Here is a 16,145-nt window from a genome sequence, read left to right on the forward strand (position 1 = left end):
CAACTTTGTCTTTCTCTGCAGTGCAGTACAGTGAACGCCAGCTCCGTTCCAGCATTGTGCAGCATTTCATAATATGCAATTGCTTGTAAGTCCTGATTCAGCTTTGCACTCCTGCAGGATGCAGTGTTTCTCATTTAGTTTCTGCCCAGGCTCTCCTGAAATAATGCAAGCACCACAAATCTCCCAACAGCTGCCAGTCAAAACAGCCAACTCTTGCAGCAATGTGAACTAATCTGCAGCCAGGCTGCCTGGCTTGCAGATAACAGAACATCTTAGGCAGGACCTTGGGTATGGCACTGCCTCACTGAACAGAAGGGAGGGAACTGCTGCTTGTGGGCACACGTTTTATTCAGAATGAGTAAAAGCATACTTGATTTTTGGCTGGCGCTGTCTACCAATCAGACATGTACCTGTTCCACAACGAGTTTGTTTTTCAGAGATGCTGAGAAATATTTTTAACTGAGTTGCTATGATGCTGCCAATTTAACTACAAAACACACTGCATGCAGACTATGACTTTCCTCTAAGGCATTCTGTGTGGCTTCCAAAACTCATAAAAGGATTGCTGCAGTTTCTGCTGTCCTGAAGACCAGCATGGAAGCTACTGCTCTGGGCTATCTTGCCATTTTTACCCTGGCTGAACTTTAATAGATGTAATGTGGCTGATAGGATTGAGAAAAAAATTTACTTTTCTACCATTTTTCCTTGGACATTTCAAGACCTAAATACTTAAAGACCTACAACTGTTTTCGGCTATGTATTTGTCAGGTCAAAGTAACTCCAATGCCTACTTGTTTAGGAACCAGTCACTTAAATGGAAGTGCTCAATTTATATATTATATATGCCCGTTGCTGGTAATATGTAAATAATGTCTAGGACATTTAAGGAAGCATATAGTTAAAAAACAGAAAAGCATACTGTTAATAAACAGAAAATGAAGGAACAGCTTATACACACAACCAAGGACTTCTGTAATCCATGATGTGATAAATCTGTAACAAACATCTGTGACAGGAACTCAGATACTTAGTCATATACTGTACATAATGCTACTTTACCTAGGAGATGTAAAATGCCTTAAAGATGTAATAGCCTTAAAGAAATTCAGTAGAGCAAAAATGCAAGTTCTAAGAAAGTTAACGTGTTGTATTTGTTGCACTGATGTAGAGGAATACTGTTCAGTAGAAGTTATCCTCTAAAAGACCTTGAGGAAATGGAGCAGATGGTTCCATGTGCTATCCCACTTAAATTCAAAGTGCTTTTATAAATACTCAGAAAAAGTAAAATAATATTTTCCTTAGTCTTTTATGTAAAGAAAAGAAGGTAAAAGGTTAGTTTTGTCAGTATTACAATCATGGTGCATTTATTATGGAATTCTAAAATAAAAGATTGACTTTTTTTGCATTAAAAATATTTTCAGCTCAAACGTTTAGAATGGTTCAGTATGCCTTGCTATTGGGACTATTTGTACATTGGATTTCTGTATTCATACACTCTATAGGATAAGGAAAAATTCCAGTTTGGGATGAAACCAGGTAGGCCCCAATACGGACTGCACCATTTGGTCATGATAGTCAGTATGTTTGCTTGGCAGTGCAATCTCCACGGATTATTATACCTGCCGACATTTTTAATGAAGAAAACAGTAGGAGACCTGAGGGACCTACTGTGCATGTGCTGATGGGCTGTGTCTGCGCCACAAGTACAATATGTTCTGGACACCCTGGGCCGTCTATGCCTGCACAGATTGGCCATACATCACATGTGCTTTAAGTCTGCTATGTCCAGAAAATAGTGTATGAGGCCATTCAACTGAAAATCTGGTAGGTTACTGATAAAAACAGGATTCTGCCATCAAAGCAGTAGAATTGGCAGATATAGGGAGTAACTATTCTAGGAATCCTTTATAATTTTTAAGAGGCATCCATCTGCAATATACAGGCTACAGGATCTGGAGTCTGGTACTTCTCTGCTTTAGTTAAATACTGTTTTGCTCCTTGGCTTCTATCCTATTTCCAGAAGAGGAAATAGCATCTCTTTCCCTCTCATGGTTGGTGATTTTTTTTCTCTCAATCTGTAGCTTTGTTATGGATCAGAGGGAGCCAGGGGCCAAAAGTGACTTGCAATCCTCAGCTCATGCTGGTTTTTCTAGACATACTGCTTAGTAAGAAAATAAACTAGTAAGGGGTAAAAGATGCAATATGGTGCTTACCGCCCTATTTCAGCACATTAAATATGTACAATCTGCACTTTATTCCAACTAAAAATAACACTCAGATTCATACAGTTTTCTTTTATATATTAAATAGAGAAATCATTACCATGAATTATAAAGCAGGAAAAGTGTGGCTCACTGTGTCTGTCACTCCAGAGTTCTGCATTAGGATGGATGTGGACAGTTTGATGGAGTGGATTGAGTGTACGCCCAGGAGTGAGACAGGAGACGTATCTCTGCAAGTGTCATCAACTCATCCTGAGATTTAAAGCAGGTCTTTTAAGTCTATATGTTTCTATCTTAAGAAAGTCCAGATTTAGACAACTTATTTATTTATTTTTTAACAAGACTCAAGAATTTATGACCTACAGCTTCAACCAATGTCAGTGCCAGCCACTAAGTATCCAAAACTGAAGTCTCAAACTTGAGGACAGAAAATTAGTAGGCAGTTTGGAAAATGCTGGCCTCAGCTTCCCTGGGCTGCTTCATTCCTAGAGTGGTGCTGGAATGGCCTTATCCATCTTTGCAAAGTGATTGATAGAAATCTGCAACTGAGAAAGTGCTATACAAATAATTATTGCTCTATCTCACAAAGCTTGATGACCATTTAAACCATTTTCTGTAATATCATTCAAATTTCACAATATAATCATCCTTGTAAAAACAGATCAAGTATGCCTTTTTGTTTGGCAACTATATAACATTTTACAGTTTTAAGGCACAACAGCACAGTTTAGAATGCTAAACATCACATTTACAAATGGAAACAACTGCACTCGGAAGAGGGATCTGCATTAGACCACACAGACTGCAGCAAATTCATCACTAGAATGCAGAATTTCTGATACAAAATTTACTGTACCAATCAGCTAAATCAGTGGTTCTTAAACTCTTGTTATATGCTGGCAGTTGTTGGTCATAGTATGCCAGTTTGCTTTCTTGCCTCCCCTTGCCAAATTAATTTCAAAGGTGGTTATAAACATTCCTAAAGTTACCTTGTCCCTCAAGTGATTCATATTGTTACCATTGGGCTGCTACTCAGTTATGAAATAAAATCATCACCTGCTGCATCACTGGGGCAGAGGATCTGCTAGACTTTGTTGGAAAGGCTGAGCAAATTTGTAGCAAGTATTGTTGCTATACTTGTAAAAATCTAATTTTGCCACATGTTCTGTAATTCTGGATGTCCATCTCAATTATAAAGAAGGGAAAAAAGATCTATCATGGCTTATAGAATTGATAGTTTTTCCAAAACTGATTCACTTAAGATACGCAAGCATATGTCAGTTGAAGCACAGTCTGATGGGCACTGGGCCATATTGCATCAAAATGGCATTGTGTCGCAATAAAGACTTATGATACAATTTTTATTTTTTTTTATCCCGAAACGCACTTTGAAATCTGTCCATGTCTTGCATGCACTGCTTATGGACTGTAAGCCAACAAGACTGTATCAGCAGGATGATAGCTGCCCAGCAGAATCCAAGGGAGGCGGCAGTATGCCATCTGTCTTGGCTAAATCACCAACAGAACTGTGGCGTATTAGGCACAGGGGAGTTTTAAAAGTCTCCTCAGGTCTTTCAGTGGTCTCAAATCTAGGATATTGTAATTAAAAAAAGTTTGGTCTACCCAGGTCTCTTTGCTGACTACACTATTAAAATTTTTCATAACTAAGGAAATATTCCGCAGTCAGGAATCTGGTTTATCAGATCAGCTAATGTCAGTTTCCAGGTCTTGCAGGAGAAATAAGAATACGCGTCACACAGTCTTCACATCTTTTTGGGGAAATGTACTCGGAGTATCCACCAAATTGAGGAGACTCTTTTTCTCTTCCTCCAGATTTGCCTGCCTTCCTGTTTACAGACGGGCTTTCCCCACAATGAGCACCAAATGCTCTTCTAGCAAATGTTGCAACTGCTTTACACAGGAAAGTCATCTGGGCTTAGAAATACACTATTTGCTAGTCTGCTTTTGAAATGCATTTTAGCAGCTGTGCAGAAGAAGGAGAGACCTCAGGGGTTTAGTTAGTTTAGCATGGGATAACTCAGCTCTTTGCTGACCAGCGCCAAACATCAGACTTGTCCCAGGCAGTCATATATGGGCGACGCATCCTACAGGGAGAAAATGTGGAGATGAGGATCCGATCTATCCAGAGGGACACAGCTCGCCGCGGACACTCCAGCAAGGAGTGCCAGCACAGACCCGGGCAGAGGGAAGGGGGGACGATGTCCGCATCCTCCTAAAGAGGGGAGATGGGAGCAGCGCGGGGTCCCCCAGCGCGGCTCAGGGCCTGGGAGCCACGGCTCCCCTCAGGCTCCCCTTGTGCCCTGGGGACCTCGGTCCCCTCTGCACCCGGGGGCTGGGGTGCCCTGGCTGCCCTCATAGCTGCGGGACTGGGAGCCCCCGCTGCCCTCACGTCCCGGGGACCTCGGTCCCCTCAGGGCGCAGCGGTGCCAGGATCCCCGCAGGGCGCGGGGCACCCCGGACCCTCTTGCTGGTCAGGCTGGGATCCCCTGGCTGCCCTCAGGCGCAGGGGCCCCGGGTCCCCCTCAAGGCGGAAGGGTCGGGAGCCTGTCGGCTGTCACCGATCCTGACAGCGCGGGGGCTCAGGCGGCAGCCCCCGCGCCCCTCACGCCCCGGGCCGGGCCGCTCTCCCACGGCCGCCACGAGAGCAGCCCGCGGCCCCGCGGGTCTGGCGGCCGGGGACCCCCCTCCCGCAGGCGGGGAAGCCCGGCCCGGGGCTGCCGCAGGCGGAGCGCCCCGCCCCCGCCCTCCCGGCGTGCCCCGCGGAGGGGGCGGGCGGCCCATGTCCGCGATCCCGGCATGCCGCGCGGCCGGGCAGCAGCCGGAGCAGCCGCGGCGGCCGCGTCCCCTCCCTCCGGTGTGAGACAGCAGCCGCCCGCGGAGCGCAAGTGAGGAGCCGCCGCCCGCGCCTCTCCGCCCCGCTTCCTTCTCTTCCTCCGCCCCTGCCCCGCGCCGCTGCCCGGCCGGCCATGCCGTCTCGGGCAAGGTAATGAGCCGCAGAGCCCCGGGGTCTCGGCTGAGCGGCACCGGCAGCAGGCAGCACTACCACCCGCGGGGCTGGAATGACTGGCAACCCAGGTGGGCAGGGCTGGGGCGGGGGGCGCGGCCGCGCGGGTGCCGGGGCAGCGGGGCACGGCGGCGGGCGGCTCGGCCCGGCCCCGCCGCCGGGCCTGGGGGAGCGGGGCGGCGCGGGCCGCGGCGGCTCGGAGCGGCGGCGGAGCCACTTCCTGGCCGCCGGGCCTAGTGCGGGGCGGGTGGCGGCGGGCCGGCCGCCGGGCCTAGGCGGCGGGGAGGGGGCCGGCCGCGGCCGTGCTCCGGCGGGAGCCGGGCCGGGGCGCGCAGGGCGTTTCCGGATCCGCGTCCGCCGGAGGCGGGATGGGGACGGGTCTGTCAGCGCCCGGGGCTCGGTGGGACGCCGCTGCGAGCTCCGAGCGGGCGGGCGGGAGCGCGGCGGCCTGCCCCCGCACCCCTCGGCGGCCCCCCCGGCGGCCTGTAACGTACCTGCCGGTGCCCGGTGCGTGTCAGCGGGCGGGGGACGCTTCACCGGAGAGCTGAAGCGCTGGGGGCCTGCAGCGGGCGGAGGGGACCGGGGGGGGGGGGGAGCGACACGGACTCGGAACCTGTATTTTTCCAGCCTGGTTGTCAGCTGGCAGGTGATCGAAGCACAGAGGCTGCAGGAGCACTTGTAGTCCTCTGAGGGTTAGTGAAACAGTAAAGGATTATTTATTATTTTTGTTTATCTGGGGGAAGTACTTGAGCTCTGAGTAGGCTGGGGTGAGGGCTTATACAACGTGGTGGGTTTTAAGGTGTGTTTACACCCGGTACTTCATCATAAGTGACATTTAAAGTCTGTTGATTTCTTTAATCAAGTATAGGGAGTGTATTTCAGGTCTTGATTGCTTCTGATGTATCTGATGCCAATGTGTTAGCTCTAATGCACAGCTGTGCTACTTCAAGAGTCAAAATTGTCATGTAGAAATTGTAAATAAATTTGGTGTTTCTTAATATCTTTTTTAATGTGGAAGATTTGGGGCTTTTTTAGTGTTTTTGAAAGTTTAACACAACATGGGATCCTGCTTTTAAACTTTTTAGCAGCAAAGAACAGTGACACACGTGCTTGGGAACATACTTACGGACAATGGTCCAGGTCACATACAATTTGGACTAGGAAAATTGGGTGGATCTGAAGATCTATCTTGGCAAACACAGGTGTAACTTCAGTATTTATTGTGAAGGAAGCTTTCCTTTTGCTTGAACAGCTAGCAGCACAGCCTCTAGGCCTAATGCTAGAGGCTATTCAATTCTTAGTGGTCTGTGGGACATGGTTATTTAAGTTCTAATTTCTTCTGTTATTGAACTGCATGGTCAAATAACTTGCTATTTTTTCCTTACTTAAAAACTTGCAAACCTTACTGGTGACATTGTCTTATAGCACCTGGGGGTTTTGGGTGAATTAAGAAGTCTGGTTTCTCTCTTGCTCCTTAGCTACTACCTTGCTTCAGATTTCTGGACTGCAGTCTGGAATTCTGGACCCTAACTTTTGACCTTCCCACCTGGAACGAATTGGATGTGTCTTTGCAGTGGATGGCTTCTATAAATGCTTTGTGGTTGGATATATTTTGTTACAAGTTCTATTTTTTAGCCTAAAAAGTACATCGTACAGGGGCTAGGAAGCTGACTTCTTCCACTATAGCATTGCCTGCAATAGGTTCAGTTGTGTTAGGCATGAAAGTAAGAGTGTAGCTGCTAGAAATGCTTTGCCTCCTGTTAAGGCTGGTTTAAGAAGTTGGACTGTCACCTCAGTGCCTGACTCTGGTCAGTTCCCTGTGCTGCAGTTTGCTTCCTTAGCTCTCAAGCACAGCTGCTGTAAACTGGGCTGCTCAAATCATTATCCCAAAAGCCACAGCAGAAACAAAAATCTGAAAGCACTAGAGAAAGTGTGGCAGACCAGGGGAGCTTCATAGTGCAGATAGGGCCTCGTTCTGTTTCCATCACACCAGGTGATTAGAGCCCCTGCTAAGAAATGGGTAACATCTCCTCGCTGATCCTGTCACTTGCAAGAATCTAACTTTATTCTTTCCTTTAATTATTCTTTCCTTTAAATATTATTGTGTTTAATCTGGTGAGAGAGCCCAGCAATCAAAAATGTTCACACAGTCCCAAACAGGAGAGCCTGTATTTCTCTATATGTTATGCTCATGTTTTTTAAAATCTGAGAAAGATAGCTTTGGTGATATGGAACCTGTGAGTCTATCAGTCTTTGTTGTATTGGCGTTAACTAATTTTTAGAAGTGATTCACATGCATGGTTGAAAGGAGATCTGTTATATAAAACTTGCAACGAGTGTTTCTTTTTCATAGATTGTTTCGTTTATGCTCTTCGAAAAAGCCCCCAACACAAAATATACCCGTGTATTCTTTCCTTCCCCTTTCTTTTCTGTTGACTGTTAGTTTCGTTTAGCTTAGGTGATGTTGCTGGTAAATGCTTTCTTGCAGGGCGTGGAAGAGGGAGTGCACTCACCAAAGTAATGAAAGCTGTAGTCATTGTAGTTGTTTCAAGTTCCTAAGGGGGGGGAAGGAACTGCTAATGCATGGGTGTATTATCAGATGGATAGTGTTTTCAAATGCCCATTTTTGTGTGTGTAAAAATGACTAGATTGGTTCTTACTACTAGGTCCAAATTCCTCTGAAGTTCTAGTAATGCTAATCAGCATTGGGATCTGGGATGAAAACTTTGTGAAACTGAAAGTTGGAGTCCACATCCTTCTTTAAGGGAGAGTAGTTTTAATTTTTTTTTTCTGTACCTGCATGAATACAGTCATATCTGTCAGATGCACATGAACTGGTTTTCCTGCAGTGTGTGAGCATTGATAGAGCTGTGTATTGCAGAGGGAGTTGTCCTGATATATATGGGCATATTAGGTTGTGCACCAGACTTAAATGAATAGTAACACAAAAACTTTTTAGATAAATGTTGTATATCTGTGACAGAAAACAGGGGTTTTTTGAAAAGGCTATGTAAGATCTTGTTCCCCCGTCTAATCTTCCCAGTTTTCTAGACCTTTACTTCTTTTTTTCTTTCCTTTTTTGTTTGACAGATCTCACTGCATATACCCTTATATGACTTCTGGGGAAAAAAAATAAAATCATGTCAGTGTGCAGGTCTTGTTTATGAGCAGAATTAATTTGGTAGAGTACCAAAGGTTAATTATATACTGAAACAAGCAATACCTTCCTTTGATACAAAATGGTCTGAGTGGCAAAGCAAGTTTCATGTCCTTATGATGGTATGAAGCAGGAGCGTGAGTGCAGGGTAGCAGGCTAGCAAGTACAGGGTGCACCATGGCTTGCTTATTCTTAGGTGGAAGGGAGGAAAGGAAGATAAGATTTTAATTAACAGGACCTCTCTGTCTCTCCTGTCATAAATATAGGTTAGCAGGGGAGTACAGGGAAGAGTGAAAAAGAAAGTCTTTTGCATCTGAGAGAAGTTCCAGAAGTCTTACTAGGTTTAGTACTGAAATTCGTTCTTGAAAATGAAGTGTATCCTTCTCATCATGCAATGTAAGTCAGTGTTACAAATTATTAATTTCTTTTAGCGTGGTGCTGCCAAACCAAGTCGCTGCCTAGGTCTCTGTGTGTCTAGACAGGATAAGACAAGACAATAGAATATGGCTTTCCTTCCAGGTAGCCTATAACTTAAGCAGGAGAACAGTACTGGCTAGCACTTTATAACTGAGGACAAGTGCCCTGTATTTGATTAAAGATTGAATGGGAGGTATTGGCAGGGAGCAAAGAAGCTCATCAGAGCAAATAGGCTAAGAAAGTGATGAGAGTAGTGCTTTTTATGTGGCTGTAAAGAGCAGAGACATGCCTTCTACAAAAGGCAAGAACTAGTTATTGTGGATGTTGTCTGTTCGTAATGCTCAATTAACACATTGAATGACAAGCAGGGTGATAATAGGGGATGCTCTATAGAAGGAAGCTGAAACAGAGACTGTTTCTTCTGTGTTTGCATGTACAAGTTAAACAGAACGTGTTTCTTAGAAATAGGCTGAAATCTTGGTTTGGACAGGTCTGTAACTGAGAGACCTGAAAGTTGACAACATAGAGATGTTTGAGGATGTTGCTGAAATTACCAGAGAATGGGTGTAGAGTTGTGTATGATGGAAGTTGGTAAGGCATTTCCATCCCTTCAGGGATGGTTGCGAGAGAGTAGAGGGCAAAAGGTGAGATAAAGTGTCCATAGGGAGAGAGAAAGAAATAGTCAGTGATATTGATGGCTGCTTAGAGATCTAGATGTAGTATCAGTTGTGAGGTGCCATTGTGAAGAGATCAGTGGAAACCTTGGGAAGAGATTCAGTGGGCTGAGGGAGATGAACAGGAATGTGTTCAGTTCTGAACTGACAACAAGTAATTCTCAATCTCCTTTCACATCTGAGTGTGTTGAATATGCTGATAAGGTTGGGAAGGTATGAGATCAAAGAGCTTTTTTGGTGGTGATTTTTGTTTTTTTGGTAAAATGGGGGAGCCCAAGTTTGTAATGTGAAAGCCTTTGTTTTTAATGTGAAGACAGAGGAGAATGAGGTGTGGGAGAGATGAAAGAAGGTGAAAGTGTGTCAGTGGGAAGCAAAAGGAACTTGGAGAGCAGATAGTCTTCCATACAAGTATAGCCATGCTAGATCAGACCAATAATTAGCTAGCATAATATCCTGTATCCAAAAATGGCTATCAGAAGATGCCTATGGAAAAATAAGAACAGGATGTGTGTGTGTGATACGTTACCCTGATGTTCCCTCCTAATGTCCGTCACAGGACAGAAGGAAATTGGTGAGCTGCCGTGTTAAGAAGGGAGTGATGCAGAATCGAGCGGTGATCTGAAAAGGTACTGTGACTGCAGGTAGTTGTCGAGCAGTGGATATGACAGAATTGCAGTAGGAAAATAGACAGCTGTTATTTCACTAGTAGAAAACATGGCAACTTACACCCTTGTTACGCGCTCTCAGCGCAGAAGTAGAAACAGAAGGTGGCTTTGGGGTGGGCTTGGCAAGATGGACTAAGTGATGATAAAAGAGCATGGCAAAGGTGGCTGTCATCACTCTGCATGCCAGTGGAAGGAAGGTTGGAAACTTGACAGGAAGGTGTTGATTTGAGTGGATACAGTGGCTCTAAGTTTTAAATATTTTATTGATAAAGATTTTAAGTAATGAAGAATTTATCTGCATTATAGCAAATAAACTTGACAAATGGAACAAATAAGCAAGTAAAATTGACTGACTTGCATGATAATACAACTCATACAGTAGAGCTGTCTTGGGATAAATGTAGAACCTGTACTTGGAAATAAATGGAATAATTAAATGATTATTTTTTTGTCTCAAAATAATATCCATATGGCAGATATGTGTGCTACAGATAATGAATAGAACACACCAGCTTGTTTGTAACAAGTTTTTTGGACAAAAATTCTTAAGGCTTCCATATAACTAAAGAAGTGTGATGTATTTTTAATTGACCTATTTTTCTTTTTCTAGATATTTTTTTTTTAAAAGCCAGTTGTTCTCAGCCATGCTTTCTTCAGCCATACAAATTGGCTAGTCAAATCATGCTGATACTTTTGATGGAATGAGATACACATTTATTTTTGGGAATTATTTCCTTCTGTACGTCCGGGGGGGCGGGGGGGGGGGGGGGGAGGGAGATCAGTAGCGCTTTTTGTTTAGAAAGAACTAGTGGCCATTTCTGCTTATTTAGGTGGGTAAACTATTTTCTTTTTCTGATGGGTAAAGGCAGGTTAAACATCACCCTGCAGAAACCTGAATGTAATCTTTTCTGTGTAAATGATGTTGCTAAAACAGTGTATGCAGGAAATTGGTGTTGGTGGTAATCAGGTAGTCTTCCACCCAGAACCAGGCACAGGTGAAAATTGTCATGTGAGCTCTTGAAGTGCTGTGCTTAGTTTCCATCAGTGAGTTTTTTGGGTGAAAATAAGAGTAGTGTCTCAAAATGAGAAATAAGCTTTTAAAGCTACAGTATAATGTGATCATCATCAAGTTCATCCTTGCAGTTTCCCATTCCAACTTTGTCTAACACTGCATTTGCTTTTGTACTTCTGCTTATATGTTGCTAACGTTGTACACTGATTTTATTAGCATACAATGTTTGTTCAGGTCTGTGGCAATGTCAGTGTGTATAACTGATAAATTTGTTGTGACATAGGCTTTTTTTGAAAGATGATGTTAAGCATTATGTCTGTCACGTAACCTACTGTCTGCTTGGCACAATGTAAGTAAAGTGGAAATACTGCTGTGTGAACAGGAAAAGTGCGCTCCCGAAATGCAGGTGTGAGTTGAGGTAGCTGGGAGTAGTTCTTACCGTCACCTGGTGGAACGGCTGCAGTGTACCTCCAAGGGCTGAAGGCAGGTAGAGAAAGTAATTATTTGTAAGACTTTGGCAAGTACCTGCTCATAGAGTGGCTGCATTTTGAGTTCTAAGTGGTTGTCTTTCAAAATCACAAACGTGTTACTGGCATGAAAAACGGTATTTTTCAGAAACAGATTTGAAAATTGTATGTCTCTTCCTGTGCACACAGGCTGTGCTTCACTGTGAGTTTGCACCGCGGCATCCTGTGTCACCCAGGCGTCTGGGTTCTGGGTAAGGGAGCACAGGTGACGGGTGCTGGGGTCCTATCCCTGGGGTCCTGACGAGCCTACACCACAAACTCCCAGAGTGCCTGTGCAGGAGCAACAGTACAAGTCTTAAATTCCCTTCCCGCCTGAGAAACAGTGCGTGTTGAACAGCTAGAAATGTACAGGCCCATGAGATGACGGGCTCTGCTTTTGGTGTAAGTCTTACTCTAAGCTTATTTCAGTTCAAAATCCTTCAAAGCAATGCGGGCTGTAGCAGCCCATTGGGCCACAGAACCCAGTTCTCTGGAAACAGTATCTTTTCTATGAAGCATTGTTTTCTCTGCTTCCTAAAGAAAGCTTAGAAACCGCTAGATATCCAAGCTACACACTTACTGTAGTGGGAACAATGTTTTCAGTGGGATCTATTGTCTCTTAAATTGATACATTGGAGAACAGTTATATATTTTAACAAAATTGTGCTCACCTTCTACTTGGGTGATAAAGTGTGAACAGATCAGCTTGCAGAAAGCCGTTCCCAAAGACAAAATGAAAATGAAGTGAGTCTGTGGTTTTTCCCAGGGAGACAATAGGCTTACGTATTTTACCACAATGGAAAATTTTACAGATTGTTCAAAGGCTGTGCTGTGGGAAGTGAGGTTAGCTGAGAACACGTGTAGTTCTTCAGTTGATTGGGATACACATACAATTTTTTAGACTGTTCCATTTAATCAGCTTGCCTTCAGACTTAAGAATTTCAGACTTAACGCTTGACAATTGGAGATGATACAGGCTGCAGCACATCGTCTTAAAAAAAGCAATGCTCTTTGGGGAGGTACACTACTGAGAACCTACCAGTACTTACAGTTACCAATTGAAAATTTGTCTGTTTCATTGGAAGGCTAAAATAATTTGAATCCTCCGTAATAAACTCTGCTGTTCCTCAAAGTGAGCTGGAAGTTTCCTGAGGTTTTAGGACAGGGAGAAAATCTGGGGGCTCTGTGGCAGACTGGAAAATTTGCACATGGTGTATGCACATTTACAGTTCATACCATTTGGAGGTGCAGTGCAGAACTTTGTTGTTGTTCAGCATAATTTAGGTGAATGATGAAGGTCCAACTGTATTTTTGCAGTCTTAGTTGACTGTCATGAGGAAAGACTTACTAAGGCTTTGCCTCTTGAGTACCACAGCCTGTTTTATGAAATAGTCCAAGCAAGTGCTCGGCAAAAAAGTAGATGTGATGCCACAGTGAACACTGAATGAGGAAAAGTCTTCCTGTATATCTGAAGATGAATTTGCTTGTAGTAGAGCGAAAGGGAATAATATTTGCCAAACAAACGTACTGTCAACTTTGTACTGTGAGAACAGGGCAAACGCACAATTTTCTTCATTTGAACCCTGTTCCAAATTGGTGGTATATTGTCTTTTAACTGTCTCAAGTGAATAAAGTCTGTGTGTGTGTGTGTGTCTTTAATTCCAGTGGTTTTTGCAAATATCAGCCCTCATGGTATTACTCCTCCAATTGTATGGAGGACGGGCTGTGTTTGAAAATAGCAAGCCTTCAGGACAGCTCAAGTTAACAACTGCTTTTCAAAAATTGTAGCTGTGTTTTTCCCTTTTGGCCTTAAGATGTATTCAACTCCTTTTCTATGAATGTGTCTACCAGTTTTAATCATAGTGTTCTCTTGGAAAGTAAAAATTAAAGACTTTTCCAAGAACATGTGATGTTTCTCATTACACAAATTATAGTTAATTTACAGGAATGAAAAGCAACAACCTGTCCTGCTTTTTGTTAAATAATCAAGTGAACTATCCAAAGCTTAAAATAAAAATAGTAGGTCTTCTAGAGTTTGCTTGGGGAAAGCCCTCTGTAAATAATTTGAATAGTATGATTCCAGATATAATTGAACTGAACAAAATTCTATGGTGTTTTGGATGGGTGTTGTTTTACCAGTTTTAATGTAAAACCTCCAGTATTGCTCGTAAGGATGCATTTAAAATCATTGGTTGAATTTAAGTTCTGAAGTCTCATGTCCACAAGTTTCGTAAATTAAAGTTATTGTATTTTTAAAAAATGAAATCACGTAGTATGTCCAGTGAGAAATTGGCTTTATAATTTTCAACTTTTTCTGCAAAAGTTTATGCTGGGCTGTAAATCAGTTTTCTAATATGAGAGTGGTTTAAGCTTAACGCAGATTTTTTAAACTCACTTCTTATCAGCAAACAGTTACTCTAAAGGATAACAGCTCTTAATTTACATTTCCAGGTTTTTCCATGGTAAAGCCTGTTTTCTTGTTTTGCAATTTTTGTTTTGCAGAAACTTAATATGTGATTCCTATGTTCGTTATCAGTTACATACTAGTAACACCTCCATCTAATAAGTGGTTTTACATTGCTCAATAAAGCCCATAGTGTATTGTGTAAATACTTGTGTGCATTAGTAATGACTTTCATAAATGGCAGGTGCTGTATTGCCTAGCTGTGGCATATACCTATACCTAGTTGTATTTTACTTTTCACTTCTGGGAAGTCATTTTTCCTTATGTAGGCATCTACCTGAAAAGAGACTTGAGAACATCCTGAGAAAAGGCACTGGCACACTAGAATGCATTTCCTTTGCATGTTGCGATAATAATTAAGTCAATTCTAATGCCAACGTGAATTTAAGGTTTCTTTTTAAGAAGCAGGTTAGATTTACAACTTTTTTTTGACACAGAAAAATACATTTGGGATTGTCATTTAAATATGTTGCATTTATAAGTGAATGTGAATCCCACTCCTGTTATATCCCTACATAAAAAAAAATATTTTTCTCTTTATAGAACTGACAGTGCATCAGCTGACCAGGACAATTTAAAATACTCTTCATCCAGAGATCGGGGCAGTTCTGCCTCCTATGGATTACAACCCTCAAATTCAGCTGTGGTGTCTCGACAAAGACACGATGATATCAGAGTCCACACTGACATACAGAATGAAGAAAAAGGTATACAGATTGCTGTTTCATGTGTAAATTGAGGGGACATTCAGAGGAAGGCAGGAAGTTGGAAATGGTGGAGAACTATTTTTTTGGTTTGGTTTTTTTTTTTTCCCCCCAAAAAAAGACTGTGAACTGATTCAAGTTATTGCCACAGTATCTCTGTGTTGAGAAATTTATCAGGGATCAAATAAATGTGTGGTTGATATGAATAGTGAGAAAAATATGCAGTTGCATTAGCTGAAGAATGTGAGAGAAGACTTAATGCATTAACAGAATAGGCACTTTTTCCTAAAGAATAGTTGTCTGGTTTACAAGTTGTAATTTCTTCCTGAATACTGTCTAGTCCTGATGGTATTGAAAATGGACTGCCTGATTAAGCAGGCTGCTAATCTGATATATTACCTATTGCAGCTTTACTGCAGTGAGCTGGAATCTTTGGGAATCATATCTATGTTTTGTCATTAATGGGAATTCCTACCTCTGTGTGCCTCAATCTGATTTCATATAAATTGCATGATGTATGCTTCATACAATTTTTTCTGGTGTGTGGTTTTTGGTTTGTTTTTTTTTTTTTTAGAATAGAAATACTTTCTGTAGAAAACAGCTGAAAATTTAGTCACGTTTTTTCATCTTTATGAAAAATCTGTATTCTGATTTTATATTTTTAATTGCCAGATCAAGGTATCAAATAGGAAGATTTTTTTACCTGCAGAGTCACTTTTTAGACTACATAAATCTTCAGGCAGGCCAGATTGAAAACCCCCAAAAATCTCACAGGGAGATTAGTGTGGGAGGTTTTTTTCAGGAACCTGAAAAGCATTTGCACTCACCCTACTTCTCTGCCCTCTAACTCTCTGCAAAGAATTGCTACATCTTAGGGGAAGTTACAGCTGGGTGTGCTGCTGCAAAGTTGGTTTTTTTAGGTACTGTTAGTAGGAGGCAGGAGCATGAAACGGGTATTTGTTTATCTGTATACCTTGAGAACCTTGAGATTTGGTTAACCTTAACAGAGGAATTGCTTAGAAAGTGAGTATATTTGTCAGAGTGTCTGCTAACGTGGGGAGCTTTACTGTGTTTTACACAGATTGCCATAGTAGGTTATTCTTATACTTTGAAGTGTGCTAGAATTTAAAGAACATACTGGCAGGATACTGAAATAGTAAGTTCTGGACAAATTCAGTAAGGTAGTTCCTGAGGTTGTTGGGAAAGTGCCATTTGAAAAGAAAAATGCACTTATCTCTCCCTCAAGTACTCTATCTTACAGGGCATGTCTCTGCTAGCTCAGCACTTTAACTATGCTGT

General features: G+C 42.7%; 1 protein-coding gene across 3 annotated transcripts in view; it reads left to right on the forward strand.

Moving 5' to 3' along the window:
- Positions 1-5,039: 5,039 nt before the first annotated feature.
- The window catches only part of SMG1 (SMG1 nonsense mediated mRNA decay associated PI3K related kinase), a 68,762-nt gene continuing 57,656 nt past the window's right edge, over positions 5,040-16,145 (forward strand). For 2 of the 3 annotated variants that reach the window (XM_037383241.1, XM_037383243.1), the window contains exons 1-2: positions 5,040-5,318; positions 14,686-14,849. In XM_037383241.1, the coding sequence (XP_037239138.1) occupies positions 5,230-5,318; positions 14,686-14,849 (253 nt within the window). In that variant the 5' untranslated portion in view covers positions 5,040-5,229. The remainder of the gene's footprint in view (positions 5,319-14,685; positions 14,850-16,145) is intronic. The other variant, XM_037383242.1, reaches the window with a different exon arrangement.

Source organism: Falco rusticolus, chromosome 4 (genome assembly GCF_015220075.1).
Source record: "Falco rusticolus isolate bFalRus1 chromosome 4, bFalRus1.pri, whole genome shotgun sequence".
NCBI classification, from domain to species: Eukaryota; Metazoa; Chordata; class Aves; order Falconiformes; family Falconidae; genus Falco; species Falco rusticolus.